Source organism: Netta rufina, assembly GCF_964035555.1.
Source record: "Netta rufina genome assembly, chromosome: 8".
Taxonomy (NCBI): Eukaryota; Metazoa; Chordata; class Aves; order Anseriformes; family Anatidae; genus Netta; species Netta rufina.
The window spans coordinates 15,031,759-15,059,546 of record NC_140131.1 but is presented as its reverse complement, the minus strand read 5'-3'; the positions used below and the strand labels follow the sequence as shown (position 1 = coordinate 15,059,546).

The 27,788-nt window shown below is 46.2% G+C and overlaps 1 protein-coding gene across 1 annotated transcript in view; it reads left to right on the top strand.

Moving 5' to 3' along the window:
- Positions 1-27,788, top strand: part of DDAH1 (dimethylarginine dimethylaminohydrolase 1) — a gene marked incomplete at its 5' end in the record, with an annotated part of 53,235 nt that overhangs the window by 11,450 nt on the left and 13,997 nt on the right. Inside the window, 3 exons of the mRNA XM_084290862.1 lie at positions 24,516-24,615; positions 25,733-25,806; positions 26,393-26,512. Coding sequence (XP_084146988.1) covers positions 24,516-24,615; positions 25,733-25,806; positions 26,393-26,512 — 294 coding nt within the window. The remainder of the gene's footprint in view (positions 1-24,515; positions 24,616-25,732; positions 25,807-26,392; positions 26,513-27,788) is intronic.

Sequence of the window (27,788 nt, the reverse complement as noted above, 5' to 3'; positions counted from 1 at the left end):
GGCCTGCTAGCTGTAGCTTCCCTTCAGCACCTACTGCCATGGCACTGTGCAATGGCCATGCAGGATGACTGAGGAGCAGCAAGAATAAATGCCAGAGAATATGAAACCAGTATGAAGAAGAGTGCTGCTATCCAGCCTCTGACAAAGACAGTGAGTTTGTGGTACCAGTGGGGAAAATACTGCGCTGACTGTCCACAAGCAGTGAGCAGCTCAGGTCGGGGTGAGTGTCTTCTCTCTCCATGGGCTGTCTGGTTCATGATCCAGTCTTGATACTTGCTGAACATGGCTTTATATTTCACATTTCTCCTTACATAAGGGAGCTTTGGCATAGATGTCAGCAGCCACCAGAAACTGCGGAAAGCTTATAAGCAGCTGAAATGCTATCGTGCTTGGTTTTTTTCTTTTAGGGACTAAAGGCTCTGATTGTAATCTTGCACCAGGCTTCTGATTTTAACCGAATTTCTGCTTTGAGTTTCTTTACCCTCTCTACAAGCTTGCTGCACCCAACCAGAGGCCTAGCGGGAGCCCATACAGGTCTGCCAGCCCTTCTAGTGGGCAGCAATACTCCCAAAGCTTCTGAAGAGATGAGTTTGTATTGCTCAGGGATAGAATGTAAACAGCTGCTAATAAAACAGTGTGTATGGTCCTATTGAGATCATGTAAATATGAGATCTGTGCCTAGAAATAGCTCTGGTTTGTGTTCCTGAAAGCAGATTCACCTACGTCGCTGCACGTGAGGTGCTGTGCTGCCAACAAACCCAACTTCCCTGGGCAGTGTGAGGGGTCGCAGGAGGCAACTTTAACTTTATTACCTTACAATGTGCATATTGACAGTCACTGAATATCTGAGTGCACAGAACAGAGCATGGCCTCGGTATCAGCAGGAGGGATCCAGGGTGGGAAGCAGCCCCCTGTGCCCATGGAAGCGTGAGGCTGACCAAGTGTGGGGGCTGCTGCAGCCTGCACCCGGGGTGGCTTTGGGACCTGAGTGTAGGCCTCACCCAAGGTAAAGACAAGCAATTGGTGCTTGTATGTAACATTAGTGTTCAAGGAAGGGAACTCTTGGATTTTAAGTCCTGTCTTATGTCTGTGACGCAGGTGTATAGGTAGCAAGGGCTTAGTCCTGCAGGGTGCAGTGCTTAACGCGCAGCCTGTAATCATTCTCCTTAGCTTAAAGCGCTTAAACTCTTTCCTGTGTTGTCTGCTTACTTACCCTCTCTCTGAGCTGATCTCATGACCGTGTTTTGCTGTAGTGGAAAGTCTGATGTAATGCAACATTTGTCAAAATGACATGGCTTTAGCTTGAAAGTGTTTCTTAGCCTGAAATGTTGACTAGGAGATCTTAGACTATAGCACAGTGCCTGCAAGTGTGGTTAATAGTACAACAGCTTGTAATAGTAATATTAAATGCTGTGTGTAGTAATATGTAATATATCCTGCAGTGGGTTTTATGAACCCATCCATGGGTTCATGGTTTTATCCATACGTAGCAAACATCTTTAAAGAACGCTCTGTCTGTGTCTGCTTTGTGTGTGCTCCCCTGGGGTGGGGAAAGCCGGCTCTTTGTTGGTGATGCATAAAGCACCTGATACATCTCCCCTGAGTGCTGGCTGCTTTAGTACTCAGCCTTCCTGTAGGCCTGTCCCTTCGCACTGAGCAGAGAACAGACGCAGTCATGTAGCTTCAGGGGGAGTGCTCCAGAGCCCAGAGGGGCTGGGGGTGAGGAGGCTGCTGTAAGCCCCAGCTCCCCTTCAGGAGGAGCAGAGCTCACCTCGTGCTGCCTGGTGCAAGGCATTACCTCCACCCCTGCGCAGGCACCCGAGTAGGTGATAACTCTCACAGATGAGATCAACAGCAGGGTCTTTTAAAAAGTGCTTAAGCATGTCTGGATAACAGCTCATGGTGTGCTGAGTGTCCTCTGACCCCTGGCCAAAGCCTGGGATGGGAAGTCCAGGCGCAGCATCTCTGAAAGGCAGGGCTCATAGCTTCTGAGCTTAAAGGGGATTTAGGAGCCCAGCCCAGCTGTAGGAGCTTGTACTGAGGAGTTTTGGCTCCAGTTTCTAAACTGGTTCTTAACACTCTGCCAGTATGCTGGGAGTGTGCTGCCACAAAGGAACCTTCTCCAGTGTCCAGCATGGCCGTGTTACCTCCTGCCAGCAGCATGGGTGTATGTTCAGGCTGTTCTGCAAGGTGACACCTGACAGGAGGAGAGGAGATGGCTGAGAGCATCTGTACATGGTCTGAACTCTGCATTTCCAGCAAGGCTTTACCCAAGCCAATCAGTGGGAACTGTATTGTCCTACCAGTGATGCTTAGAAAGATGTTCCCTGAAGTACAGATGGGGGTGCAACAGCCTGCAAGTATCCAAAGTGTTTACCGTGAGATTAGTAACACTGAGAAGTGTTGTCCAAGTGGGGTGCAGGCTTGCACAGTAACTTGGTAGAAGAGCTCTTCAGTCCTTCATGGGTTGCACTTCTTAGAAATGTGCATCTCTAGGTCTTGCTTGAGGCTTCTACGCAGTTTTCACCAGCTGGGTCATCTTGATCAAAGCACTTGCTGGAAATACCCACGGACTCATGGAAACACAATTTACTGTGCTGGGAGGGTCAGCTGTTTGTTCTTCCCATAACACTTGTGTCTTAGTACTGAACTGCCATGATGTCCCACTGTGATGGTGCCTTACCAAGCTGGTTTCTGGGAAACACATTTTTTGGTGATACCTTCAGCACTGTAACTTCCAACTCAGTTCATTTCAGTGGAAGCCACCCAGACACCCACTGCAGCAGAGAGAAGAGCCAAGTTATTTTAAAATTCTAAAAATTATTTTTTTCACTTTGCATTCCTGGGTCTTGGCCTGAAGAAGAAATGGTAGTGCCAAAATACCGCGAGAACGTCTGTTGTTGCAGTATGTCTGGCTGAACCAGAAGCAGGAAATTCTTGTGAGAGCCTGTCTCATGAGATTGCCAGCCAGCTCCGAGGCTGGCCCTGTTGCTGGCTATTAGTGCAAAATGGGGAGGTGGGGATGTAGCTGAGAAGGAAATAGCTGAAGATGGGTGAAATGGCTAATTAGAAATGATGGCAGTGTTTGTATGGGGGGAGGCAATGGTTTTCTTTGTTTGGGGTGTAAAAGCAATGAATAAATGAAGCAAATGTGCATCATGTCCCTTCTTCCAGTGGAGGAGGACATGGGGAAGCTCCCTTAACAGTTTGAGAGCTCCTCCGCTGGAGCAGGTCTGGCACTACTCTTCCTTGGGGCCTCCCTCTGTTCAAGGGGGTTCAAGGGGGTTCAAGGGGGGCCAAGCCCAGCATTTTGGTTCACAAGCCTTTTCTAACTTGTAGGTCAGGAATTTTTCCTTAACCTGGGCTAGACTCTGCTCTAAAACTTTCCGCGCTGTCGTGTGCAGGGCTGCCTGGGCAGAAGCCAAGATACCGGCACTGAAGGGAGGGAGCTGAGCTTTAACCTCCGTCCAGCAGACTTATTCCACCTTGGCTCCATTTCAAGACAATTTTAAAAGCTGTATCCAGCTTATGCTGCCATTTTTGGCATTATTGCTCCTGGTGGAGCTGTAACGGTGGGGAACTTTAAAGGAAAAGGGCATAATGGAAACTGATTAGAGAAGTGGGGAAAGTCTCGGGGTGCAATAAAGCCTTGCCCAAAGAAGGGAAGGGGACAAGGGGAGGCCTTAAAAGGCATGCATTCGATCACAGCAGGGCAGGAAATAGCTTTAGGAGAGTTTTTCTTTGGTCCATTCATAACCTGGTTTGTACCTCATTAACTTTCTGTTAGTGCATTTTTTCTTCTAAGGTCCAGGGTAGTTTATTCCCACAGAAGTCAATGTGAAAGAGTCATTCAGTGCCAAGTGTGATCTCTCCTGCGGATTAAACAAGAGAATCTCCCAGCATTGCTTTCATCTGAAAGAGATGAGAAGCGTGTTGAGGATGTGCTGATGATGCATGCTTTATTTACTCCATCTCCATGGAGCTACAATAAGCTTCCTGGAGGTGCTTTACTAAGGCTCTTGCACCTTTTTTTTTGTAATACATTGAATGTGCAAGTGACAACCCCTGTGAAACCAGTTGCAAACTTGCTGCTGCCTCCATTAAGGTTGTTAGGCAGCTAGAAACTACTGATATGAAGGAATCTCTATAAAAGCTGCATGGATTAAGAAGATGCCTGTTTCAGACCCTGAAGATTTTCTTCTGTTTCAGATACTCCCTGCTTACCTCAATTTCATCTTGCTAACTGTTGTTCTGCAGTGCTAAAATCAGATTCCAGGTATTTTCAACTCTTTCTTTATATTCTTTAGGAAAGACAACTGGGGTTTTGTCTTGCTGATGAAGCCTAATTTGAATGACTTTATTCATCAAGTCCATTTAAAGATTCATTATGTTCTATCTAGTCCAACAGTAAAAATACAGAAGTATCCTTTGGGCAGCCAACTGCTGAAAGGGAGGAATTAGTTACAGGAGATAAGGTAAGATGATGTGGGATTAAAATGCAGCGAGCAAGATTCTGGTTTGATACTGGTGGAAAATGAGAGGGATGCTAAGGGAATTAGAATAGGCTGTGTGTCTGGGGCTTCCAGTCCTAGACAGCAGGGTAGGTGAGCATTTGGGATTAGCTCATCCTGCCCATGCCTCTTCCTGTGCTTTGTAGCCCTCTCCTTCTAAGAAGGCTTGCCATAGACAGCACAAAAAACAGAGGATGGGCTCTTGCAACCTTCTGCAAAGCCTGGATGGTTAGCAGTGCAGCGGGTCTGCATCCGTAGTGAGGAAACAGCAACCCAGAAGATGGGAAACCCATGAAACAACACACTAGGTCTGAGGTAGTGGTGCTGGCCTTTACCCCAGCTGCCATGGGGTGCCTGGATCCTATGGTGTGACGGTAGGCACCGAGCCTGGAGGATGGGTACCGGGTAGTCCAGGGCTATGGGCAGGTCTCTGAAACTTGGGGAGAATTAAAACTAGGTGCTGTAGGTTGGAAAGTGCTGAATGTTGTCCAGGCTGGGTGTATCTACTAAGTTATATTAAGGACCATTTGCTTACTCTTTAGAGTGTGAAATAAGCTGCAAAAAATAAAATGCCTTATGGTCTTAGTTCGGCTTTGTCCCTGTATCACAACTGTGTGTTAAGCTGTTTCTCCAGTAGACGTGCAGCAGATCTTTGGAAGTGCTTGCTGCTAAAAAACACTAATGTCAGAAAACACTAATGCCAGGGTCCTTGGGGAAGGTCAGTTCTGGGCTGGAGGAGAAACACTTCGTATGGTTCCCCAGGTGGCCCAGGAGCATCCACGCAGACCAAGGTATAGCTCCAACTTCTGTTTCCTGGCAGAGATCAAGCTGTGTATTCATTTTTTTATCTTGTTCCGGTTTTGCTTGAAACGAGGATGAATTTGATGGGTTTTACTTCTATTTGTATGAATAGAGGATCTTTTCACTATAAATCTGAGATAAAAATTCAAGGCAAATCTCATGAGTCTGGAAAACATTCCAGGCTGAACTTAAGGCATTTCTGTACTCTTTCTGAAGTGCTTGTTTATCTTGTTTGCTCTGATCAAGAGAACATCTGAAATGAACAAATAAGCTGCCTGAACATCTAGCATCTCAGGTCAGTTGCAAGGAGCCCGCTGAAAGCTGCTGCTTGTTTTTTCAGGTCTGAATTCTTCCTGTCTAAGTTCAGTCTTTGCTTATTCAGGTAGGATTTTCTGTACCCAGAGCAATTAAGTGGTGGGCACGGGTCCTTCTCTAGCATTTCCCTTTTCAGGACTGAGGTGTGCTCTGAGCAGTGCTGGCTCTCATCCTGCTGTGGTGGTGCCTGGCCCCTTTCAGGCAGGGCTGTGCTGTATGCCTGTGCTGCAGGGTGAGGGAAGCAATCGAGAGCTCCTGCAAGAATTCTTGAAAGCTGTTGTTCAAGAGTTTGTTGATTCCACTCTAGGTTTCAGTTGCAAGCAAGAACAGATGTGTACTGCACTCCTAGTTCTGCAGCCTGAGACTCTAGGGTGGTGCTATCAGGGCTTCTCAGTTGAGCACTCCCACGTTTTTGGGGTGTACTCACACATGAGACTTGTTGGGCTGATTTGGCAGTCTCTGCACTTAACCCCAGCAGGTGGCTAGGTACTGCTGGCAGTGGCTCCTGGCACCATGTGCCATTGCTTGTGCTTGGATGCATTTACAGATGTAAATACTGCAGGGCCTGGTTCTGCTGTTCCATCATGTTAGCAGTGGCCCTTAAATCCTCCCTCAGAGGGGCAACATGAGTGCTTAGATCCTGCACTCCACTAGGTTTGGGTTCCCTTTGCAGGAAAGCTCACTGCACCAAGATTCATCCATGTAAGTCCTCTGTGCCGTACAATGGATTAAAATAGATTTGGGGTTTAGCTTTGCTTCCTGTTGGATCCCAAGGTGCAGAGCAGCTGCTGTACCTGGTTTCTCTGGCAGAGCTGAAGGGTGTGCACAGCTTCAAAGAGGGCATTAGGGTCTTTGAATGTCTGCTGCTGTTGGTGTGAAATTCCTGTTCCAGAAGATATGAAAAGTAATGGGACTTTCTTTAGATTGCCCAAGTTTTCTCTTGACTGAAAACATGAATTTTTACCAAGAATGTCATGTACATGTGATATAGTTGCATATTAAGGGTACACAAATCTGTACAAGTTGCATACTCCTTCATAAAGGGAACTAGTTCCTTGTGAATGATGCTGCAGTTTTTATTACTGCAGGGAACAGCTATTACATGGCAATGTCTGCTGAGGGTTGGTTGAGTTCATCCCTGAGAAATATTTCCAGTCTTGATCTAACCAGCTTTTAAACCTGGCCCCCCAGAGGCAGAATGCAGAGCTAAATCATGACACCAGTGAACACTCTGAAGTAGCACGGTGTGTTTGCTGCCCACCTTTCTCTTTCATCCTTCTCCCTGACTCTATTCCAGAACATCTTGTGGAAAAAGGAAAAGCAGTTTCCTTTAGAACTGGCTGTTTTTCTTCTTCCTGTAGACCTTTCCCCCCTCAAATGGGAAAACATATTATGCAGTATTTCTGCTGCAGAGTTAAATATTGATGAAGATTAAGATGCATTAAATGACTGAGGAAATTCATGGGACAGGAAGAAAAACAAACAAAGCCCAGAAAATTAAAAAATGTTCAAGTGTATGAATAGCTCTTTCTCTCTGCACCTTCTGCGTGACTTCCAAAGAAATGTTTCAGCATCTTGATGTGAATGTTCCAGCTTCCCGGAGCCGGGGACAAGGAAGTGCTGTACAGCAGCAGCTATGGGGGGGAAAATGTTCAGTGCTGTGTTGCTCTTGGACTTCCTTGGAGTATTTTTGTTCCAGATGTTAAACTGTTATTTTTTCAGAAGCCTTGCGGAATTGCCAGAATGCTGGATTTTTTTTGTGAAGGATTTTCCGAACCCCAGCTGATTATCACAACACATAAGAATCCAAACTCGGTCTTGGCTTTGCGGTGCTCCAGCAGCTGCAGAAAATCTGGGGGAAGGCGCAGGTTCACGGTGCTGTCACCGGCTGCCCTTGGATGGTCACACCAGGAGCGTGCAGCCCTGCTCCCTGCCTCCTTGGCGTGGGCATCTTGTCAGCCCCTGAGCCACGCGCCCCAGGCAGGGTCACCGCTGCAGCGTGCTCCGAGGCTGCAGCAGGGCAGATCAGGGTGCAAAAATTACTTCCATCTGCCTCCACTCCAGCAAAGGGTAGCTTGCTCAGAGGCAAAATCAGCCCCTAGCATGTTTTGTTTCTAGATGTGATGATATTTTTTTAGCCTGTGGTACACAGTGATGCTGGTGGTGCAGGCAGATCAAGCACTGCTGTTCCCCACCAGAGTGCCAGTGCTCTGGCTCTTCTGTGGCCCTGCTGCTCGCATTCTTCTGAGCCCTTTGGTCTAATCCTTATGGAAGCAGATGGAAAAAACTTCTGGGCTCTGGTTTGTCTATCGAGTGTATCCCACTGACTGTCAGTGAGACGTTCTCTCTACAAAAGAAATAACTGTAGAAGCACTTTCTGTACCTGCTTCTCTCTTCATCTGCCTGATTTTTGTCCTTGTATACTTACAGGAACTCTCAGCTGTGGCATTCTTGCACTTCATGCATCTCCCCAACACTTGCTGCACCTCCCCAGCTGCCTTCGCTGTGCTCTGAGGGGCTGTCAGCCAGTACAGGCAGAAGCCTGCAGCCAGCCTGGTGTTAAGGCAGCTGGGAGCTCTGTGCTCAAATTCCTTCCCCTGACCACAGCCCTCCTTCTAGAGGCAAAGTCTGCCAGCCAGCCTGGGTGCTCTGCTCTCCTCTGCCAAAGACAGCTGCATATTTTGCCAAGCTCATCTGCTTTACCAGGAAGAGGGCTGCTGTGGGCAGTGTGAGAGCCATGGGCAGCTGAGGCAGATGGTGAGTGGGCTGGTGTGCTGCAGCTGGGGGTTCTGCCATAGGTCTTGGGCTAGAGCCTGGTCGGTAAGGACAGTTGTGGTGGTTCCCTGGGTGGCAGGGGGGCACCATGCTGCTGCTGTGCCTGAGCTGAGCGCTGGTGCCCTGTGGCAGCAGAGCGCAGGAGGGCTGGAGGATGGGACCCACTGAACAGGTGAAGGAGAAAGGAGGCTGAGAGATGCCTTTTTTTAAAGGGTGTCTCTTCAGTTGGTACTAAGTGGGTGGCAGGAAAAGCTGTTCTCACTAATCGTGGCTGGAGCAGGAAGGGAAGGGGCCGTGACTTACCCTCTGTGCCTTGGTGCTCTTGCAGTGTGGGACTAATCCCAGCAGTGTTCTTCCTGTGTTGTTTGTGCTTTATAATATTTCGTAAAGATTTCTTCGAGTTTGTTCTTGTGTATTACAATTTCCACATGGAGCGTATACAGGAAACTCTTCCAAAGCGAGAGATGAAGTGTGGAGTAAAACCGGTCAGTGAAGGCAGAAGTTTGGCTGTAGAAATACAAACAGCCTTGTCTTTGCAGGAGCAATCCTCAGGAGGAATTGAGCTGGATCCCTGACTGTGCTTTGTGAGCAGTAAAGCAAATGCAGCAGTGCCTCAGGACAGCTGTTGGCACCCCTGTGCCACCTCCTGCTGCTCCGGTGGGGCTGGCGGGTTGCACAGGTCTCTGAATACGTGAGGCAACGCTGGGCCTGCAGCAGCAGGAGTGAGGGTAAGCCCGTCTGAGTCGGTGAGGCCTTGGGTAAGAACCTGGAGGACACTGACAGGGGTTGTTTCTCTTCCTGTTTTAGAACAACAGGAACGGAAATAGCAGCTCCCTGCTCACACACTGATGGGTTTTAGTGGTTCTCTTTGAAAGGTACCATTATTCCAATTAAGCAAAAATAACCCCAAAAAAGTATCGGTTATCATAAAATCAAGATGTTACAGTTCAATTGTATTTCCAGACTCCAACAAGCTGCTGGAATGCATGCAGTTTAACTTTCCTCTATGATATAATAGTTTAAAAGAGATCAGGGTACATTTTACCATAGTGTCTAGCAATGTGCGTTTATTCAGACTTTTGGCAGGCAGTTCTGCACACTCTCGCTAAAACTGTGAATCATCCATTGTTGGCCGATTGCACTCTAGTTGCTAAGAGATCTGTCAAGTGCATACTGAGGCTTAATTCTACATTTCTTCTAAGAAGGGCTAAATGTATTAAATTGGAACATGTCACATCCTTCCTAAACAAGTAATTAAGGCGCTGCTATGAGCCTGTCTGAGGGAGAGAAGAGAAGGAGCTGGGAACAGCTGGAAGACATAACTTGGGCTGGGGTCGGTCCCTCTGTCTGGGAACGCGGGGCTCACTGCATGTTGAGCTTTCACAACTTGATGCGCAGTGGAAATGGAAAGAGAGGAGGGAGATGTGTTTAAAAAAAATTGCAAAATGACTTGTTTTTTAGTGTCCTTATATAAACCTCTTAAAATGACCTAATGCTGTTTCACACAGTGTAATTTTCAGTAATGGAAAGACAAGACGTCAGTGCTTCCCGGGCTGCCTTGCCCCCAACCCCTCCCAAGCCAGCTCCCTCTCAGTGCTGCTGCTCCCCGCTTGCCCAGGGCCTGCTGTGGGCATGGGGCGCTTTGATTGTGGGCCAGGCCCTGTAACATCCCTGCTTGCCAGCAGAAGTGCCAAGTAAGGGGTGCTGGCAGGTGTCTGTAACCACCTTGCCACTCCTGAATAGCCTCAAGGAGGCCTTTTACTACCCACAAGGAGAAAATTGATCTATGCGGTAGTGCATCAGCCTAGCACATCATCTGTTTCTGTGAACGCACTTCTGCCTGTGTGTGGATGTGGGGCAGTGATTAAAAAATGGTGGGGGAAAAAAAAGTTCTGTAGTTGAGATGTTTGGACTCATCTGTTCCTCAGTTACCTCCTGGGCACTGGCAGCAATCTTGACAGGAGCCCCTGTCTTGCTTGCCAGGCTCAGCACCTGCCACCCTCTCACTGAGTGGGGAGGAGGTGGTCCCCAGTCAGTTTGCCCATTGTGGTTTGTCACTACACAGGCATGCAGTGGGCTACCGGCTCCAGCCTCTTGTCCAGTATCTTCTTGCAGACTGGGCTGCCTGCCGCAAGTTACCTGAGCGATGAATTCCCCTCCTTTTTAAACATTTCCTTGTGTAGCTCTTTGTGAACACTGCTGAAGCCCTCTTTTAATCCTCTCTAGTCAGCAAAATAGACTGAGCTCTGACAACCCTGCTTTGACTGAGGTTTCCGAAATGGCGCCCTCCTCCCCAGCCCCTGGTGCTGGCTGGCCCCACTCTGAGGGCAGGGACACGGCCCTGGGGAGCGGCGGTGGCACCGTGGGCACTGGGCCGGTTGGCTTCCGCTGTTCCTGGGGGTGCCCCCACCTGTCTGCCCAAAGGCCCATCAGTCCTGGGGTCACGGGAAAAGGCCCCATGCAGGTGATGGTGCTCTTCTGCCATGGCTTGAGTTGCAGATTAAAGATGGTCCTAGCTGCTGGGCCACAGGGCCGCACACATGGGCTGTCCCTCCCTGCTTGTGGCCTGGTTTGTGTGCTGCTCCATGCTCCTGTGCTCTGAGCAGTGCTGGCTTTGTGCTTGTGTGCTGCTTGTGTAACCCCACCACAGTGGGCTTCCTTTTGAAACACTTGTTCTGCAAGGATTTCCATTAGCATTACATCTTGAGACAGACATGAGAACTTTACTTGTATACCTACAGCTGCACCCAGTCTTACACATCTCACCCTGCCATTCAGTGCTGTCACTCCTATTGATTAGAGTTATCCTCTCACTTAAAACTGTACCAAACTAGGCAGGATTGATTTTATGTAAACACACGCTGATTGGTATCAATTGCTTTAACCTCCCGTAATTCCCTGTTACTCCCCTGTCAGTCACTTTGCAGTTTGTTCTGGCATCCCCGTTAGGCCACAGACACCGCGCAGATCCACTTCGGATGGAGATCACCCTGACCTGCTGTTTTCAAAATGACTTTTAGTATCTGCTCTTTAATGTCTTCCTGGGTTACAGCTGGATCAAAAGTGACTCTCCATGATGCAATCTGAATATTTAACTGACTTTTTCCCAAACACAGAGCAAAAATATTTATTTAATGCTCTATTTTTATACGAATATTGAAAAATTCACCCTTTCCAGCTAGTAATGAATCAGCACCGCTGTTGCTATTCCTTAGATGGAGAAGCAAAGCTGAAAAAAATGTCCTTCTGAATCTTGATTCTGCTGTCAAGAGGCTTTCACTACTGGGTCCTTTTGCTTTCAAAAGTTCCCGTAATTTCTGATATATTGCACTGTAACTTATTTCATACAATTGTTCTGGCTTTTTTAACTGACTTTAATTTTTCCTCTACGCCAGCTATAAACATCCATTATGTTTGCTTCTTAATCTTGTATGGTGCTTTCTCACATGTGAGTGCAGGCTTTCTGGACATTTAGTGACATTTTCATAAAACTGCTCCTGGGCATACTCATTTCTAGCATGTGGATTTGCTGCTTAATGATTTGTCTTACAACTATTTCAGCCTTGAGAAAATCGTGCTTGTGAACGTTACTCATTGTGTAGCTGCTTTTGCTTATTTGAGACATCTTGTCTATGAAATCTGTCATTCAGTGAATTTTACCTTCATCACTTTCTATGTAACTGGAAGAGCATGGAGTATTATCCATATTCAGAACAAAATAACAGGCTTTATAAACTAATATCTGCTAACTGTGTGTTAGGTTTATCAGGAACGCCATCCTCCTGCTCACTGCGATGAGTGGTCTCTGGAGGGAGGAGAAGCTGTGTGTCTCCCCCTAGCTGAAGTGAGTATTGAAAAGATGTGGTACATCCCAGTGTGTTGCAGACATGCTTGATGCCTTCACTTTCTTTTTATCCTGTTCATCTGCTGAAGCTCAAGATAAACAAGCCGAAGAGAAGATCATATTCTTCCTGCTCTGACCCTCCAGACTATGCGTTTCTGTGCGTTTTCTCTTTGCTGTTCTGTAGCCACACTTAAAACTCTTCAACCAAAATGGGTAGGAAAACAGGCTTCCTACTTTTCTCTTCAAGCACTTACTGCTTGTAGGACATCAAAAGCATTCAGCAGTCAATGGAGACGAGTTTTAAAAACCCATCCTAACATCTACAAATAATATAGCTGCTGTTATCTTTCTAAGTTTCCACTTTACTGCTTCACCCACATATCTGTAAATATGTGCAATGTGGAGATTCACCAGCAGCACCTTGTACTGTGGAAGCTAAAACATTTGCCATGTGACACATGCTTCTCTGGTTCTCCCTGGAAGTAACCCAGTGATGGTGAGAAGTGAATGAGGAACTCTGGAGCAGTTTAGCTTCTTGGTGGAACATAATGAGCAAGTTTTAGGGCATCTTTATTTTCTCTGGCAGGAGGTGCACTAAGGGCTTCATGCTACACTCACACACAATTGTCGTTAGGCCGGGCGATCCCAGCAATTCCCAAATGCTTGCCCTGTGATGCAGGTGCTATTTCCCTCCTCCTAGTCTGGGCCGTGTGTGCATCCAGGGCTGTGGTTCTTGATGGGCTTAGCTGCCCAACGCAGCAGTGCTGCCCTCCCCTGGGACAGCAGCTGCTCCTGGGCCCATGGCTGAAACCAAAACACCCCCTGAGGAAACATGCTCTTAGCTCCTCTACAACAGAGCTCATGAAATGCTTTCCATTTAACTCTCGTGAATGACCCTGCTCCAGCACGAAGCTCGCTTTTTATTTGCTCCAGGTCCTGCAGGTACCTGTGGGCTCTGGCATCGTCTCTGTCTGGGCGTGCTGCAGTTACAAGCTGTCGGGTTGCTGCCGCACCTCAGGCAGTTTTGATAACAGCTGGTGAGGTAATCGTTTCCATTTTGTTATGATTTTATAAATTTCAGCCTTCTCCTTTATTTCTAAGCAGCGGTGAGTTTATGTAGTGCTGCATGGGGAAAGGAAAAGCCATCAGGCAGTCTGCTGCATCATCACCTCCTGGCTGTTACTCCAGCAGATGTGCTCTCCCTTCTACCCAAGCCTGGACACAGGCTGTTCTGCCTTGGGTCCTTGTGCAGTGGTGGGCTCAAGCCGATCTCCTGGCACAGGCATAGCCCTGAGCAGGGGACATGTCAGGGGCTGAGGTGGTGGGAGGATAGGGCTGAGATGTGCTGGCACCCAAACCTTTGGGAATATCGTGGCCACTCGGCAAAAACAGAGTCTTGGATGCTCTGAAACTTGGGCACATGCTGCCTCAGGTACGGGGGTGTAATTAGGAAATGTGGGTCATCAGATTGTACGTTCTGGCTATGAGTAGTTCTTTCTGGATCTGCTCCTCCTTCAAAGTAGCTCTTATTAAATAATACCTTAGCTTAAACCCCCCTAATTTCTAATATGCATTTAGAAGCCTGCACAGAGATATTTCCCTTCCTGAAGTAAATGCAAGACAATGTGGTAGGGTGTCTAAGGAGCTGCATCTCCTGCAAAGTGCACAACAAATGGAATTGTTAAGTACGTGAAGGGAAATGGCTTTGCAAAGCACTTTCCTCTTTTAAGGAGTATGATTGGGTTAGGAGTCACATTTTTTTTTAACTGAAAGAGCTTTTGATAAGTGGAATCTTTAATCTGTTCCTTTTTACTTTGTTGTCTTGCTTTTCTTTGTTTTCTGCTGTTCCTGTACATTTAAAACAGGTGTGGTGGTTTCCCTTTGTTTAAAATCCATTTGCATTTTATATTTGTACAATGCTGAGTTTATACAGCAGCACAGTGCAGCAGTAATCCAGTTGCAGACATGTCAAAGAAATTACTCCTATCAAAAACACAACAGCCCCCCCCCATTTCCCTGCACTTTCTAGCAGAACGTGGTCTTTAGCGCTGTTAAAACAATATGGTCTTGCTTGGTGGGGAGCACCTGTTAGTGCCTGGAAAGTGGCTTCCTTACAGGAAGGATGAGATTTGCATTCCTGCAGTGATTGTATAAAACATTAAGGACAGCTTGGAGGGGGTTCTGACCTCAGTGGGGTCCGGGTTCACACTGCCACCTGCCCAGGGTTTGTGCCCCACGTTTGGGTCTGACCATGTGGGCTTACGCTGGTGGTGCTGGCAGGGCTCTGGGCAGTGTCAGCCTCTGGGATTTGACTCGGAATGACTCGGGCTTGCAGTCGGCTGCTGCCATGAGCGTCCCGTGGTGTGGCTCTATGCCCGCAGCCTTCCTGAGCAAACGCCTCGGGAGGGCCAGGGGCATGGCGTAAGTGCGCTGCTTTGGAGGTGTGATCTCTGTCTTGTGTGTCTAACGCTCACATAGTGTTTGTTATGAAGTGCTGTAGTCTGCATGCGGGTGTTGGTGCTTTTAAACCAAGCCCTGCCTGTGCGCTGTACAGCTTGGCCCTGCAGGTGGCTGGAGGGATCTCTTAGCGAGATGCGTGGAGGTGCAGGGTGCTGAGCAGTGCCTGTGGGGCAGCACCGGGCAGCATCGTGCCTGCGGGGAGCACCGGCAGTGACTCGGAGAGCCCCGGGCTGTTCCCACACTGGTCTCAGCCTGCCAGGCAGTATCTGGCAGGCTCACAGGGAAGGGGGGTGTGTGTATGCATGGCTTCCTACCTCGTAAATACGTGCAGATGCGGAGAGAACGCACCAGTCGCTCTGTTTCCTCGTGTGCTCTGCTTCTGTGCTCCCTGCTCTGTTCTCCTCTCCTCTTGTTGCTGGCAGCCTGTAAAAGCAGCTCGTGTGAGGCGGGCTCTTCCTCCAGCTCGGTCGCGTTGAGCTGAATGCAAAGTAGCTAAAGATGGACAGTCACTTACATTTGCTGCAGATTTTCCTTTAGAGCCTAAGAATTTGTTAAAACCTGTCAGTATTGTATTAGAGTACTTCAGGTTATTTTCAGGTTGAGGTGTCACAGCTAGCGCTGTGATGGCCGATTTGTTCAGCGGATTGCTTCTGGTTTACTTGTTGGTACCGAGGTATATCGATTTTGACTACTCTGACTGTTGGTATGTCTTCAAGGATTTAATTCCGTTTTATGTGTTTCAGCACATTTCTGTATTCCTTCTTGGATGACACCTCTCAGACAGCAGAACCTTCCTGGAACTAGATGGGGGAAGAAAATGGTCAGAACTCGCATTTTCTGCTGTTACTGTGGTTATCTGTCTACACACTTCAGGGCACTCCTGCAGGATGCGTTAGCGCAGCTAAAATAAGACCGTCAACTTCTGTAAAAGCATGAATGAAACCTATTATTAGAGGGGGAAAAACACTGTGTTAGTATAACCTCTGCCTGTGGGGCCCTCGTTATAAAATAACAAGGGAGCAACCGGATGTTTCTCAGTGCAAGGTCAGTTATTGAGGGAATTTAACGCGAGCAAAAATATTCTCTTTGCCTGTGGCGATGGTCATTGCTCCTCCTGGGCTGGCTCCTGGGGACTCTGCTTCTCCTCGCTGCCCTCCGCAGCTTGTGGACCTGCTAGTGACCACTGTGTGTCCTTCATGGCTCCCCACCAGACAGGTGAGGTAGGGCCAGATCTTCCTGAAGATCCTCTGCCATTTGTGCAGCTGAAGTCCTTGGGTTGCTCAGTGCCCACCTTGGCTGGGCAGTGGGAAGAGAGTTCGGATCTGGATGGGAACAACTGCTCCAGGGCCCTGCTGGGACAGGGCTGGGTAGGAGCCGCCTCTCAGCAGAGTAATGTTAGCTAGTGTAAAGGGAAACTTCTCAACCCTGTTCTGAGAAGGAGGTTGATATGCTTTTAGAAGTTACAAAATTTGGAGACTTCTTGGTAAAATGACACGCACCCAGCAAGATCAGAAGGCAGTATGCCCGTGTCGTGACAATTAACTCTTAGGAATCTCAGCAAAATCTGCTTTAATGCAAAATTAACACTTTTGGAGTGTTTTTTTTAGGAGTCTTTTATGTTTGTTTTGATTGTTAAAGCTAAGATTTGGTGAAGAGAGGAGGAAATGAGTTGTTGAAATGAAACTGCAGACAAGAGCAAACCTGATGGGGCACTTGGAAGCCCCAGAGGGCACCTCATTCAAGAAGTTACTATATATATATACAATGTATATTATCCTGCTTGAGGCATAATTATTTTTCACTTCTTTAGTGTAGATTTTCCTTTAAAAAGAGTTCCCTACCTTAAAATAAGTGGAGTATTATCCTTGCCAGAGATCTTTCAGCCTCTTTAGAATAGGGCATTTAGATGGCTTGGGACAAAGTAAGCATGGTGAATGCTCGGTGTCAAGTCATGAACAAACGGCACAGAAACATTAGTACAGTACAGAGTGAAACCTGACAACTCGCCGTTAAAGGAAAGGAATGCTACTGTATGGTTCGATTGTGATCAACTTATCTTCAAGTGGGTTTATTAGCAATTTAATGGAATATTGGTTATTCAAGAGCCATAATAGCCCTGGCTGAAATGTCCCTTCTGCTCAGCTTTCCCATACCCTGTGGAATGAGCAGAATGTGACAGTCGAGCTTTCAACAGGCTTCATGAATTTTAAATACTTTTCAGCTGTGAAATGGGGCACATGGCGTGTGGTCAACAGTGGACAAGAAGCTGGCAGCCGCTGTGGGTATTATGGGATATTGAGTGTCTGGGAGATAATGAATGCTTGGCTTATCCAGGTGCATTCTTGGCCCACTGTGCATGTCCAGACAGAGTAGAAGATATTTCTCTGTCCAACCTTTAACAATTGATCACTTTGTAATTGTAAGCAGAAAGTATTTAGAACGTTACTTTCTCAGCATGCCTGTGTACGACTTAAATTTCATGTCATCATCTTTATCCAGCAAAATCTTCGCTGTTTTTCTGTGGCAGTGCATTCACACTGCTTAAACTTTTCCACTAACCTTATTTTATGCTTAGTAGATCTTAGCGAGCCTTTTTTCTATAGTGACTTGAAATCTCCATCTTTTGAGCATTTTTTTTTAATTTTTTTTTGCTGTCAACAATTTATACTTGATTGAAATTATTTCCACTTGCTGTGGGTTGAAATTTCAGCCTTTTTGTAGTACGCAAGCAGATTGCTGGCTCCTGTCTTGTGGGAAATGGTGTCCCTACATTTCAAAGGCGAAGTATTGTAAGAGAAAGGGGAAAGCCAGGCGTCCTTTACTACTGGTGAGCTATGTAGAGTTGTTCTTGTGTGCTTCCGTTCTGCTTAGCTGTTAAAACATGACACACTTCAAGGACATCCCGTTCAGTGGTGTTTTAACTGTGTACAAATCTAACTACAATGGATTTGTTGCAGATCAGTGGAATAACAGTGATCGAGGGTAGAATTTTTCCACAGTATGTTTTCTCTCTTGTCTATGTAGGAATTTGCTGAAGGATTTTTGGTCATTTTACGTCTACAAAAATTTATTTCTATAGGCATTATGAAAAACACTTACTAAAAACATGTTTGGGACTTAATTGTTTTAAGCTAAAGTTTTGAAATCACGTAATATCAGTGAGGATAGAAAATCCAGACTATTGTTTATTTGTTATCAGTTCATCCTCTTGCAGTTTCTCTGCCATAGGATGGGTGTGAGATTAGATGATGCCTTCTGCACTGCTGAAAGGTTGTGTGTGTCTGTGTGTGTGTACACGTGCATGAGCAGATGGGGCACCAGCATTTGGGGCACCTGCGGGAGGAGGTTGCCACAGGACCTCCTGAGATGTGCCAGGCTGGAGTTCTCCTGATGTGCAGCTGAAGAGACTTGCTCATAAAGACTTGACATGAAGCCCTGGAGGCCACCTTCTACTTTCTGCTCCTCCTCCTCAGCTGGTCCCTCCCTGTGTTTTCCATGGTCCAATTCTCTGGATCTTTCCTGTTCCCCAGCCGTTCCTAGTCATGCTGTGCTTGCCCTGATCTGTAAGGGCCATGGACATTGAGCACCAGGTACATCAGCTCTAGGCACAGTTTGAGACTATTTTAGTAGTAGTGGATTTGGATCCATAAGAAGCAGTGTGTGGGCAATAACGCACGGGGTAATTATCCGTGTGGCCTTTTCTGAACTCCATGGATCAGGAACTACCCAAACCCTGCCAAAAGCTGCACCTGTACCTGGTGGGCTTTGTGTATTGGGAACAATGGACAAGCTATTTTCTGCTTGAGGATGTGGCTTGGGAATACCTAGGTGTTCCTTCTTGTCCCCACTGTGGCCTTGTCCATGTGAGGAGAAGTGATCATGGGTGAGCGGGAGCAGGGAGCCCCACTTGTAGGCCTGGCAGCACAGCTCCAGGTTGCTAGGGCACTGAAGGGGCAGGGTTCACTAAAACCCCTGGAAAGGGAACCCCTGTAAAAGGTTTTCTGGGTGTTCTGAAGCAGCACCGTGTTGTCCACACGCAGCAAGGTGCAGTCTGATTTGGTCATGTTGTGCTCTGAGGGCTCTGAACTGAGTGGTTTGGGTGGGATCGGTAAGGGTACCTCGGGCACAAGTACCCCGTGTCACCCCGTAATGTGGTGCCGAGCAGCTTGCAGGTCTTCACCTTGCCTCCGCTGCCTGAAAGAGGAGGGGGTGGACACAAAGGCCCTGCGTGGGTGGAAAAGGGGAATCACTTGCCAAGGCAGACTGCAGTCCTTCAGCTGGCACAGGAGGCAATGGCAGGTACAGGGCGTCCGTACCAGGCTGTGCTGGAGCCTGTTTGCTGGGATGGAGCTGACGTTCCTTGTCTTGTACATAACTCTTCTGTGATTTGATCTGCTTCGAAGAGCAGCTATGGAGCGTCTTGTTCTTCCACTGCTTCCCGGCTGATGTCTCAAAGCTGGGGCTTTTTCTGGTGTCAACAGAGCTGCAAACAGGCATCAGAAACTCTGCCATAACCCACATCCCACTGAGATCAATGCACACTAGGGTGTGTATCTGACCTATTTAAAGCAAGAAAATAACCAGTACTGGGTTATTCTTAAAGGAAAAAAAAAAAAAAAAAGCTCAAAACTATTACAATGCTGCTTTATTTTCTTTGAAGCCTCTGCAAGCCCAGAATGGCAGTGCTTATCGTCAGGGGGAGACAGGCCTTCCTCATCTCCAAACAGCAGATTCAGACAGGTGAGCATCTGGACCAAGACCAACACTGGTATCTGTTTTTGCAGAACTGAAGTCTACCCTTCCCTGGCCCCGGATTTGTCCCTCTCTATTTATAGTCCTCACTCGGAGCCTTGCTGAAAAATGCATTATATATTGACGGTGGCACTTTGTGAACTCGGAACTAATGGCTCCAGAAATAGTCACCTCAGAGATATCATAGTCCAACTTTTGCATATATTGAGTCTGACATTTGCTTTGCATGGCTATAAATGACAGTTTAAAGCACAATGAAGTAGAGAATGAAATCCAATAATTGTGATTTACCATGCTGAAGAAATTGGTGGTGGACATAAAATTTCAGGAGACAATGCAGTAGTGTTTCTTGGGCTGCAAGTCCTTTTTGTTAGGGCTGTGGTCTCCAGAGAACCGAGCTGTTAGCACTTAAAGCTGAACTCTGCTGTTTCAGGAACCTAATTTAATCTCTGGTTCACTGGATGATCATCTGCTTTCTGAATCTCTTTGCATCCTTTCATTTGAAACGGATCTGCAGACATCTCCCTTTCACTGAGAGCTCAGAGACAAATGCAGACGGGTAATTGCAGTCATTAAGGAACGCTTCATTTGGTACCATGCACAGCTTCTGCCCAGATCCAGCTGTGTCCCTGCACCCAGTGGCATTTTGGAGCCTTGGGCATGTGCTGCCGAAGTCCCAGCACCCAGCCCAGGTGTTAGCCCGGCAGCTTCTCTGCTGGCCACTTCTTTGCCTGGAAGAGTCCGTGGTTCATAGCGGAGTGCTGGCTTCAGGCTCCTCTTGCAAAATCATTTCCTTATTTCCACTGTCCTTTGAAAAGATAGTTTCCTTCTTATTGTCAATAACATAAGTCTCATAATGTGGTTAGCACACAGAATACCAGTAAATAATTAAGGAAACGGCCTCTGTTTGGAGTGCATCAAATAGTAATATAGAGAAGGAAAAATCCCAGCACATCAGTTACAGTAATTGGTGGAACCAGCAGTCCGGCGGGTAATGAGCTCCATTTGTAAAGCACAAGGAAATTAGATTCTTATAAATGTCAAACGCAGTTATTGTCCTCTTTCCTTGAAACAGAACCGAGCTGGCTGAAGTCCATTGTCTCTCCATCAGCTTTGTTATGGATTAGACACATCCCATCTCACACCAGGAATGTGCTTATTAGAAAAAATATCACCACACAAAGCATACAAGCTTTAACACTCATCTGATGTACTAATGGCTACGTTTACAATAAAACCCAATATTGTGTTACAAACCTTAAGCTGACCTGAGATATACGATATGGGAATCTTAAATGATACAGATGAGTGTTCTCTTTGTGTGATACAATTCTGACTACCTGGCGTTTTATTTTTCAAATAAAGGAGATAAAGTGAGGGAAGGTGACTTTCCTTTTTGGCTACTTTGAAAAAAGTAAATGATAATTCTTCCTCATAGTGAATACACTTGTAGTCGGTTCATGTCTAAATGCTTAATGTATTTTACAGCTGTCTCCTGGGTAACGTGGCTTTACAGAAGACTTAGTCCATCTACCTTTCTTCACTTCTTTCCTGGGAAAAAAAGCAAGAGGTGGTTATGCATTCAAAATCAAAGCTAGCTCTGTGAATTAGTCTTTAATTCATTGTAAAATCCCACCACTATGCATTAAGACTTTATGCCTCAGAAAATCTGGGGTTGGTTGCTTTGGGAGAACAAAACACAAGGATAGAGGGCTCTGTACAAACCCCTTTCCTGTATCCCTATTTTTAACTTTTCACTTGAGGATAGTGATCACTTGTCTCTCATCAGCTAGAGATGGCACCTTGTGTTCTCTCTGTGCAGGAGCTGCACTGAGTGACACAGTCCTTCCTCATTTGGAAACACTTTCACCAAGGCTCAAGGATGGAGCCAAGCTCTTGATTCCCTTTTGCAGTGAGATACAGACTCAAGCAGCTTGTGTGGACTTTACCAGCTATTAACCCTGTCGCTGAATGGTGCAGGTCGTGTGTCTTTGGTGGCAAGCACTGACACTGAACATGCTGTATTGGAGAGCCTGCTGGGGACTGCAGCGTTGCTTTGAATATGTCATTGTGGTGCGGATGATGCAAGTCTGCGCCCTCCCTGTGCGTGAAACTCAGCTCTATGCAAAAGCAGAAGGGCTGGTCATTTTTGGTTTTGTTTTTCCAGAATCCTGTATTTACAAATCCTCTTCTCCCAGTAGTCTTTTTGATAATGCTAAGTCTTCCCTCCAATTTTCTGTCTCAGTTTGTGCTCCTTCTTCCATTTCTGCTTCTACTGAATGAAGCTCCTGGTGTTGTCCATATAAAAAAATAAATAACAGTAACTTGAACCTTCTTTTTATTTTACGTAAGCTGCAGATATTGAAAGAGATTCCTAGCATATGTCACTAGATGTGTGAACAGCACTTTCTAATTAAAACTCTAGGAAATTCTACTGGTTGCTTAAAAACCTCACAAAACACGGAGCCATAGACTTGAATCCATAAACAACCATGATAGAAAAAAGATCCAGCTATTTACACAGCAGTCGTTTTATTTATTTAAATTTGGTTTTGTAAGTTAAAATGAGCACAGCCCTGGGAGAAAAACATCTTGAGCGTTTTATGTATATCTTCAAGGATTGGAACAATTACAGAGCAAATTAAACTAGTTTTCAGTGATTTTGGACAACTTACAGATGTGATAACTTCCCTTAATGTCTGTGCTACAGCTGCATCAACCTCTGCAAATTAAATAAAGAAACAATTTGAGGCATCTCTGACATAGCCTGGTGGTTAAATTGTAATTGGCACCTGGTAATTAAAACACGTACGGCTGAAATGACAACTCTGAGGTCAGTATATACTGTTCACTGTCCTCATTAGCTGGGCCCTTTGCTTAATTGGTTCTCTAGCAGAAGGGCTCCAAGCCCGTGCTGGCGCAGGGCCTGGGTGCTGCTGCCTGCCCCGGGGAGCTGTGGATGTGCTCCAGCCTCATTGCCTGCAGCCCACGCCCTGCTCACTTCTACCAAGGTGACTTTGCTGGCTTCAGGGCTGCTTCTCAGGGCAGTGCAAGCATTTGCATTGCTGCAGTGCTCCGGTCAAATGCCTGGTGTAGTTGCGTGCAAGGGTATCCTCGTGCTCAGCCTTTAGTTTGTTGGTCTGCTTCGTTCTGGCACAATGCAGTGAGTCTGTGTGCTCTTGGACTGGGCATGGCACAATCGTATAATCCCCTGTAAGCCAATTGTTTTCTTCTTTGGGGGTCTTATGGTTTTCATAAGCACCAGAATGGTACAAATAGCTGGGCTGCACAGGCAAAAGAAATCTTGGTATCAGAGAGCACATGGATGTTCAGAAGCATTGTGGATTTTGTACAACAGGCAGTTTTTCAATTGTAACTCAGCTGCTTCCCATTGATTTTTGAAATACTACACAGGTCCACTCCTCCTTTTAAACCTAATTTTAAAGATCACTGGAGATGGAGCAGCAGGACCAAGAAAGGTGAAGCTTACTGCTACGCCTGGAGACTCGAGTGCAAAGACGCAGCCTGAAGTCATTCTAGCATCAAGTGAAAGACAGGATCAAAAAGAAACGTTAATAATTGTAAGGGATGTGCTTCAGGCTCGCTCCAGACTGCATCTCAAAGCAGGGAGGACAAGTCCCTTGGTCTGGGGAAGCTCCTGGGTGCAGCCCTGTGTTGCTGTTTAACCCGTGAGCATGCCGCAGGTGGCACAGAGACCTGCCTTCATCCCGCTCAGCCTCAAACCGAGCCTTGTGCTTCAGCAGTGTGCTTGTGCTGTGTCTGTGAAGTGACTGGGCAGGGCAAATGGGCTAGAGGAAGGGGTACCCGCAAAGAGCACAGCGGATCTGTGGTAAGATGCTGACCCGGTGCATACCTTAGGTCCCTACATCAGCTGCCCGGCGGCCCCTGCAGACCAGCCTGCTCTGCCTGTGCTTCAGGGCTGGGGCGGCAACACGGGTGCCATGTAACCGAGTCATGGAAAATGAGCAGCAAAAGTGGGCTTAGGTGGATTGTGTCTGCCCCTTCTCTTACTCCCTGAAGTCAGCACTGCTCTTATGAAGGCCTGACAGCTATGCAGTGTGCTGCCATTGCTCTGAGCCTGCTTTCCCTGCTGTGACAGGCCTGGCTTGGGGCGCCCACGTCGCTGTGCTGCCAGGGTAGCCCCTGTTGGTGCATGGTGCTGGAGGACAGGTACTGTGTCACCTACTTTAGCTCCCTGTGTTCTACCTAGAAATGCTTAATGTATCGTGTTAAAGAGGTAAAGGACATACAAAAATCAGTGCTATCTAAAAGGCCCTCGCTGTGTCTTCCATGTGTTAATGCTCTGGTTAACCACAGCGAGGAGGGTTCGCCAAGCACGGAGGTGCTGCTGTGCAGGACCAGAGTTTGCACGTTCCTGTGGATGAGGCAGTACTCAGGTTGATATTGTGCAAGGTGTAGTCATAAGCTTTGGGGAGCAGTTGGTTGTGTGGGTGCTTCTTTTTGATTACAGGGCACCAAGACAGTGGTGCTTGAATGTAACGTGTATTAACCCCTCATGCGGATGGCCAAAGACATGAAACTGTGGGAGCAGCCCTCTTGCAAAAGAAGAAAAATGGGAAAGCTGAATTCCCCAGTTCTGTCATGGACACTAGGCAGTGGGAAAAGGGCTGGGGCAGCCCTAGGCGTCCTGCCACACACACAGCCTCACAGCAAGAAGCCACACTGACAACATGTAGAAATGGGAGACGCACACAGACACACCGAAATGACAGGTCTTGCAGTTCTCTGGTGTGGTAGCTCAGAAGTGCAGAGAGAACTAGTTCTCAGGAAAGCTGGAAAACTATAGAGAAAATGGACACAATGATTTCAGTTTTTTTCTCTGACTGAATGGAGGTTGACACATGGACACAAGGGGCTCTGCTGTCCATCTTTCTCTTGGTGTGTTAAAGAGCTTTGATTTTTATTAAAGATAGCATTTCAGGTAGGGTTTGAGTTGTGTGTGTTTGTTGTGTTTTTTTTTTTAAGTTTTCAGTGATACAGACAAAGTCTGATCAAAACAACTTTTTCTTACACAGGTTGAAGCCATGAAGAGAGTACTAGAAAGTCTTAACCTCAATATAGTAGAGATGGTTGATGAAAACGCGACCTTGGATGGTGGAGATGTCTTATTTACAGGTATAGCGGTAGTAAATTTGCTGTTTAAATATTCCAACTGCCTAGAAGACAGCATGTTATCTGTTGTCTGCATAACAAGATGTTGTTCATGTGGCTTGTTAAATCAGTTGTTTGCTAAATGTCACACAGGTAGCCGAGAGATTAATTTTCAGTGCAACCCTCAATGTCCTGCCTAATGTCTGAGTAAATGAAGTAGCAGTACACACAGTACAAAGAGCAGTACTGTGCATACAAATTTTATTTTAGCTTGTAAAACACCAATAAGAAAAATGCTTTCAATAGTCAGCTGCCTGCAGTTGTTTCATATTTCTTATTACAAGCAGCTATGCTTACACAGACGCGTTTTCAGGAATCATGAGGGCTTGATGCAGACAATTGTCACTGGTTCAACGAATCAAATACAAAAAGTACATTTTAGTTTATGCAGAAAGTGGTGGAGTTGCCTGCCAGATGTCATGTGCTAGACAACTTATATGCATGGTTGACTTCAAGGATGAAGATCCTGACAGTGTTTTTTGTGTCATTAAGCCCATTAGGCATTTTCTCACATCAGCTGTGTATACGCTTGCTCCCCACCTGCGCTGAATGAGCCTGTTCATTTTGATCAGCATCACAGCAGACTGGCTGCTTGCCTCCGCTCATGGAGGGGAAGGAAGGGTCTCAGAAGAGGCAGGCCAAGAAGGAAGGCCTTTCTAACACAGCACAGCTCCAGCACCGATTGATTTCCTCTGGAGCTTGAGGGTGCCAGCATCTGCAGAGCTGCCTTGAGACCAGAGGAAATCTCAGAGGGAGGGGGAAATAGTCAATCAGTGCTGTACTAATCCAGCCCAGCTGTTCTCTTTCCTTACTCAATGACCATTGCAGGGCTTTAGGAGAGGAAGCTATTTATGCTTCTAGCAAAACACATCTTCTGGAAAAAATAATTGCTTTAAATTATCAGTTCACGATTGTAGGTTGCATGCGTTTAAGCTGAATTTTCAGTTTTACTATTCAACCTAAGAAGAGAAAGATAAGAAAATATATTAAAGGTTGCCTCAATATGTCTCTAAAGTTGGCCTGGTTTTGAAATCTGCTTGTTTGACAGAAGAGCTGATGTGATTTTTTTTTTTTATTCCAGGCAGAGAATTTTTTGTGGGTCTTTCCAAGCGGACAAATCAACGTGGTGCAGAAATTCTGGCTGACACATTTAAGGTTTGTGAATTCATTCATGCCACAGGAAATAGAAACTATCATCTGCTGGATCAGTTGAAAAATTATACTGGGCAAGACACTTGTCATATTCTTAAGTGGTTTGTTTAGAATTTCTTTGTAAAAAATGCTAAAGTTAATGAAAAGGTTTGAACATCCTTTAAAGAGACAGATAATGAAGTTAGATCTGAATTGTGGGATCACTGCATAAAAGTAATTTGGAGAGTGGGAGGCTGTTATTATCTGAAAGCATATTGACATGTTCTTAATGTTCTCATGTATCAGCACCGTGTTCTTAATGCTTGTCCCTGGGGAGTTTTTATGTACATACTGTTTAATTACGCATTTTAATGCATTGCTTTACAGTGGCAACAATAGTATTATGAAAATGTTCTGGATTTTACTCCAGTGCACAAGACACGCTGGTCCAGAGGGGTATGTTGTACTTAAACAGTTGACATTGTGCCCTGGGATATGTTGCTATCGCTAATATGCGGAGAGTACAATTAATTATGGAATGTCTCAATATAATTATGGAAATAGGACTAATTAAAAATAATTATAGCAACCATTCTTTGCTCTCGTACAGGATTATGCTGTCTCCACAGTCCCCGTTCATGATTCTTTGCACCTGAAGAGTTTTTGCAGCATGGCTGGACCAAACCTGATTGCTATTGGATCAAGTGAAGCTGCACAGAAAGCCCTCAAGGTAAAGCAGATAAGAAAATTTTCTTTAACCTGCAAACTTGGTTTGTTTGTTTTTAATCACTGCTCAAGGATGCTGGAATTTTAAAATAGATATAGATCAGTGAAATAGGAAATCAGTACATCTCCTGTGTGTGCAAGCTGTGAAGAATGTTTATATCAGGTAAGAGAACAGTGACATTAATTTAGCTTAAGCTATCTACATTGATTTATAAAATGGAATACACAGGTTATTATTTACATTTTTTTTGATTGAATGCAACGGGTTGGTGATAGGAGGGAGGAAAGAGATATTATCAAGGCAGTAGGAGATGTTTGAGCAACCTGGTCTAGTGGAAGGTGTCCCTGCCTGTGGCAAGGGGGTTGGAACTGGGGCTTTAAGGTTCCATCTAACCCAAACCATTCTGTGACTCTGTATTTACTTCAGATGTTGCTGTGAGAAATTGCCAGAAGATAAGTAAAAGGAGGAGGGAAAGGGGCATGGTCCCTGTCATGAAGGTGGCCTGTGTGTACATTTTTTTAGGGTAGGCTTTCTGGATAAAATCAGTACGGAACTCCAGCCACAGGGACATGGGTGCAGGACTCCCCATCCCTTCATCAGATGGCTACAGGGTCAGGTTCCTTTCTGTTCACTTTTTCCTCTCTGCTCGCATCAGGCTTTCATAGCAGGATGGCTTCAGCAGAAAGGGAGAGTTGTCATCCGAGCCTTGCCATTCTCTGAGCACTTCGCTTTAAAGGAGGAGGGGTGGGTTTGAGCCTTCAGGCTAGGGGGCCTTGTGAACCTGGGTCTCTTTGCTGGCAGACTTGCTTACCTGTTCTTAGGTTTTGCCAAAGCCTTCTTGATGCAATGTGATCACTCATGCATGGAGGAAGCCAGCAATAGATGGGGAGGGGTGGAGACAGCTCTACTTAACTATAGTGAGAAAAGCCTCTGAAGTCCCTTCAATTTAAATGCAGCTTATATCTCTTGCTCTGATCATAAAGCATAAATTATTTTAAGGAACAGCGCTGCTATTGGTGCCCATGGCTACTGATCTGTATCTGCAACATGCAATACATTTACTGTGAACGTAATAAATAACTCTGAAATCTTGTTCCAAAAGAGCTTTGGAACCCATCCTGCATGTCTTGAACACCTCCTTGGCTTCAGCAAGCTAGTGATACCAACTTGAAAATGTGACGCTGGCTTAAAAATGTCCTTAATTGCCCGCAAGATGGAAGCCTGTTCTCATTCTTACTGCCGTGCAGAGATGTTTCCTTGCACATTTGCTCTTCAGGTT